At 35.5% G+C, this 5,196-nt stretch overlaps 1 protein-coding gene across 1 annotated transcript in view; it reads right to left on the reverse strand.

The window, feature by feature from the left end:
- Positions 1 to 5,196, reverse strand: part of LOC125034988 (gamma-aminobutyric acid receptor alpha-like) — a 20,896-nt gene that overhangs the window by 1,594 nt on the left and 14,106 nt on the right. Inside the window, exons 6-10 of the mRNA XM_047627034.1 lie at positions 4,295 to 4,377; positions 3,899 to 4,033; positions 3,229 to 3,381; positions 1,602 to 1,735; positions 773 to 883 (exon numbers count right to left, since the gene is read on the reverse strand). Of these exons, the coding sequence (XP_047482990.1) occupies positions 773 to 883; positions 1,602 to 1,735; positions 3,229 to 3,381; positions 3,899 to 4,033; positions 4,295 to 4,377 (616 nt within the window). The remainder of the gene's footprint in view (positions 1 to 772; positions 884 to 1,601; positions 1,736 to 3,228; positions 3,382 to 3,898; positions 4,034 to 4,294; positions 4,378 to 5,196) is intronic.

The raw sequence follows: 5,196 nt of genomic DNA on the forward strand, positions 1-5,196 counted from the left end.
TTATTATTATTATTATTATTATTATTATTATTATTATTATTATTATTATTATTATTATTATTATTATTATTATTATTATTATTATTATTATTATTATTATTATTATTATTATTATTATTATTATTATTATTATTATTATTATTATTATTATTATTATTATTATTATTATTATTATTATTATTATTATTATTATTATTATTATTATTATTATTATTATTATTATTATTATTATTATTATTATTATTATTATTATTATTATTATTATTATTATTATTATTATTATTATTATTATTATTATTATTATTATTATTATTATTATTATTATTATTATTATTATTATTATTATTATTATTATTATTATTATTATTATTATTATTATTATTATTATTATTATTATTATTATTATTATTATTATTATTATTATTATTATTATTATTATTATTATTATTATTATTATTATTATTATTATTATTATTATTAAGTTATGTGGATAAAGGAAGGCAGGTCTCATATCACTTGGTTATAGGGACGATTAATAAAGGAAACCAAGCATATCATGAAAATGGATGATTTTTGTGGGATTTGTTTGCAAGCATCTCCAAGCATCTCGGACAGAGAGAGGCACTGTGCTTCAGCTTAACATACAGCTTTAATTATCCAACTTCTAAAGTAGATCTCCTCAACTGTTTGTCTGACGCTACCCCTTACTTCCTTACCCCTTTCCCCCCTTCCTTTCATCTCTAGGGTCAAAGCCAAGACTCCCAGCCCTTACCTCAGGGTCAAGTTCCTCGTCAGGGTCCTCCTCGGAGTCGGCCTCGGAGCTCGAGTGCGACAGGTAGACCTCGCCGGACCCCACTTTCGTGAAGACGTGGACGAAGGCGAACTGAGGAAGCGTAAGGCGAGGGTGAAGGCGGTCGGTCGATGTATAGAGGTCAAAAGATGACGTTTCTTTCGTTATGATGAAGGCCGAGGGTCGGCGAGTGGTTGATTTTGGTAGGGAAGAGCTGGGGAGTTCTTGGGTGTTATTTATGGTTGTGGTTGCAAGCTCAGTTGCAGAGAGAGAGAGAGAGTTAGAAGGTGTGAAAGAAACCTGGATTGCGAATGAAGGCTTTCGGACGTTTATTAGTGTATAGACATTTCTGTTTAGGTATTGGATGTGTTTTTCTCTTTTTTTGGTATTCGTAAATTTCTGTTTATATGCTAATATTTTTTTGTTATTCGTCCTTTTTTCCTGTTATGAATACGATTTTATCATAATCTCATACAAATCTATATTACCCAAGTCCAGTAATCTTCCGGTATACCGTACAGATCTTGAATCATGTTTCACTATAAAACATTAGAGCATCTTAAAGTATTAAAGACTAACCCGCACAATCACATTCCTACAAAGGATACTCACCTCTATATTTAGCAGAAAATACTATATACAAAAAAAAAAAAAAAAAGATAGGATGAGACAAAACCCTTCCTTCACTCCGAATTTATATCTCAACATGAGATCCAGAAAGACTCCTTTGCACTTTTACAATAAACGTTTTTTTTGTTATAGTATTTTCCCTTCCTTGTAATCAAAACAGTAGTCTTTTTTTAAAGTTTACCTCTATTATTGTGGCGAAGATAAAGCCGTACGAAATCCAAACGAAGAGGTCAAGAGCTGTTATGTAAGAGACCTTAGGAAGGTCAGTCCGTGCCTCTAGTCCCAGGAAGGTCATCGTCAGCACAGTCGTGATGCCTTGGGGAGAATTACTATGATTACTTAGGTACTTGTAGTGAGAGGCGGGAGGAAATTCTGTAGATACCTTAGAATTACTTTATCTATATTACGTCTACTAAGAAATGGGAGAGGAAAATCTGTAGATGCCTTACAATCACTCTAATTATTTAGTTACATCTAACTAGAGGTGAGAGGTAAATTCTGCAGTTGCCTTATAGTTACTTTGACTATCTTTATATATCTTCTTAGAGGTGGAAAGAGAAATCTGTAGATGACATAGAATTAGACCAGTATTACGACTATCTAAGTACATGGGAGAAAAGAACATCAATGGACAAACAGATTTATTAAAAAGATGGAATCCGAGAGGATTTCGAAACTGTTGTCTCGTTTTAAATAAATCGAGTTTGCGCACTGTGGCTTTTTCTACCATAGTATCAACACGGTCGAATGTTATATAATTCATCTAAGTACGTCTACGTTACCATTAGAATGTCTAATAGGCTACATGGTTCGTATTGGGGTATAATATACAGTCTCTCATTGTTTCTTACATCTACTGACAGTGGGAGGCTTGGAATTATGCTCTAAATATCTCTTACTGATACGCTATATAGATCACATGGCTTGTCAGGCATTTTATCCATGCATATATTGATATCATCAGATAATGAAAATCCCAATATGAAAAGTTACAAAGGCTGAGCTGATATGTCCTTTTATCCAGGGTAAATTCAGAACACTTTAGATGATGCTTCAGCTGTCACTCTCTTTATCCTTTCTCAAATCTTGCTTTTTGGGCAATTTCTTATCGTCTTTACCTCTCCACATGTTGTTTAGAAAAAGTATACACCGAACTTCATGTATACTGACCAGTAAATTCATTTGTGATCGCATCTTACACTACCATGACTTTTCATAAATTCTTATGAGAGTTTACACTTAGTTTATTCATAAATGCACCCTATTTATTTGTAAAATACACCCAGTCTATCTATAGATTCTACTCAGTTGACACATAAATATACTCAGTCTATTCACAGATACATCAATTTCATTAAAAAATATACTTATTCTATTCTTAAATTCTACTCATTCATTCATAAATAAGCTCAGTATTTTCACAAATTATATTCGTTCATTCATAAATACACTCAGTATATACATAAATTTTATTTGTTCATTTATAAATGAACTAATAGAGTTTATGCATATACTGAACTCAAGTATAGTCATAAATTCTACTCGTTCATTCACTACACTCAAATACATTCACACATTCTACTCGTCCATTCATAAATACACTCAAACGTATTCGCAAATTCTACTCATTCATTCATAAATACGCTCAAACCTATTCACAAACTCTACGCGTTCATTCACAGATACATTCAAACCTATTCACAAATAATACGTTTTCCTCAATGCCCTTCTCATCTACGATTCCCACCACGTCTCCCAACTAAGACACAAAAATAGATATCGACAACCCGCCCTCTCGAGAAACTGACCGAGAGAGATGCGGTCGGAGGTGGCTTCCCTGTTTAGCCAGAAGGACACCCACGACAGGACGACCAGCAGCATACACGGGCCGTACACCTGGATCAGGAAGTTCCCCATGTGGCGCTGCAGGTAGAAGCTCGCCAGCAGGGTGGAGAATTCCCCTGTGAGGCAGGGGTGGGGGATCTGTGAGCACGCTTGGGGTAATGTGTTTATATGATTAATGTGTATTTATGTTTATGTTTATGTATATGTATATATGTGTGTGTGTGTGTGTGTGTGTGTGTGTGTGTGTGTGTGTGTGTGTGTGTGTGTGTGTGTGTGTGTGTGTGTGTGTGTGTGTGTGTTTGTGTGTGTATGTGTGTGTGTGTCTTTGTATTTATGCATACAGTTATTAAATCGTTTATTCTTTATCGCAGAATACAAATGTAGGCTATAAGGTTGCAAAACATCTTTCTCAAACTATTTTCAGATTACGGCATATCCTCTAGCTATAGTTGTATTATCATAAAAGTGATCAGCATCGTTAAGCCACTGCTTTATAAGGATCCATCTCTGAACTCACTTTATTACCTACGTATCACCACATTCGCAGTTTTAAGCACAAGTCTCACCATCCTATCCCTTTACGACACTCGAACACTATCCCAGTTCTCCATCACACTATCACTTCACTCCTACCTGCACGTCGTGTTGTATTTTCATCCCCTGAAGGAGCAGCTATGAGGTCAAACTGGGAGAGCATGAGGTCAGGAGCGATGACCACCTGCCTGTCTTTGTTCCACCTGTACACCACATCGCGGGTCGTGTAAGAGACTGAAAAGCACCAGGGAAAAATAATTATGAACCTGACGGCCGGTGATCTGTTTTACTGTACGAGATTTCCTAAGGTAATTTTAATCATTAAAAATGCACAAACTTAAGCTCTCAACATTTCGTACTTTGGTGGCTTTATCGATCCGAAATACGCCTAAATGCTATTCCAAAATAAAGAAAAACAACAAAAATATGCGTAATAAATAGATAAATAAAAATATGCAGAATAAATCAATGTCCAATAACCACAGAAGTACTTACATGAGCCGAGCTTAAGAGGACAGTGTTGTGTGTCCATCGGGAAGTCACGCAAGTTCATGGGGCAGTTAGCGTTGATGGTCAGCCTGGAAAATGCGAAGAGGTATATCAGATCACGGAAAATGTATCACCTTTCAAAACACCTACATTCCATGCTTACTGATGATGCTTTTGGACTGATAATACATAGATCACCATTTTCCCCCAGTACTCCTGCTAAATTGAGTAGAAGATAGCGACCCACACGATTCGTTAAGTGATTTAAAGAACACAGCTGCCACCATGCTTCATAGGCGCTCTTCAAACGTGCGAGTCAGACTGGTCTTGGCTTTAGCGGCCTCTGTTCGACCAGTGTTTATCTTGTACTGGAAGCGAACACCTGCAGAGGAGAGCCCAAGGAAGTGCGAGGTAAAAACAAGAAAATAAATAAAAGGCAGGAAAACAAAGCAGGAAAAAGAAATGAATAAATGAAGAAAGGGAAGAAAGCAAGAAAGAAAAATAAAAAAACATAAAGGAAGGAAAGAAAAAAGAAACAAAAGATGAATCTATATATTGAATACCTATATCATAAACCGTTCAAGCAAACATTCGAAAAAAATAGACCTCTTATGAACACGCATGACCATTTTTAATACACCGCACAAGTACATTCCCTCAACCCTTAAACAAATCCAAGAGCTCGAAATTTCGCAACAAAACAAAAACAAACAAACAAACAAAAAGGAATCACGACGACGTGCCGCAAAGACACGTAATCTTCAGGGTTATTCAGAGGGCGCGCCGCTGAGAGCATTCACATCATTATCCAAATTTCCCTTCACATCAGCACAAACACTCCCACCCGAAGTTTTCTTTGGTTTACACATTCGACATAAACGTTCGTGTACGTGATTCCCAAGCCTCCT

Source organism: Penaeus chinensis, chromosome 19, assembly GCF_019202785.1.
Source record: "Penaeus chinensis breed Huanghai No. 1 chromosome 19, ASM1920278v2, whole genome shotgun sequence".
In the NCBI taxonomy this organism is placed as follows: Eukaryota; Metazoa; Arthropoda; class Malacostraca; order Decapoda; family Penaeidae; genus Penaeus; species Penaeus chinensis.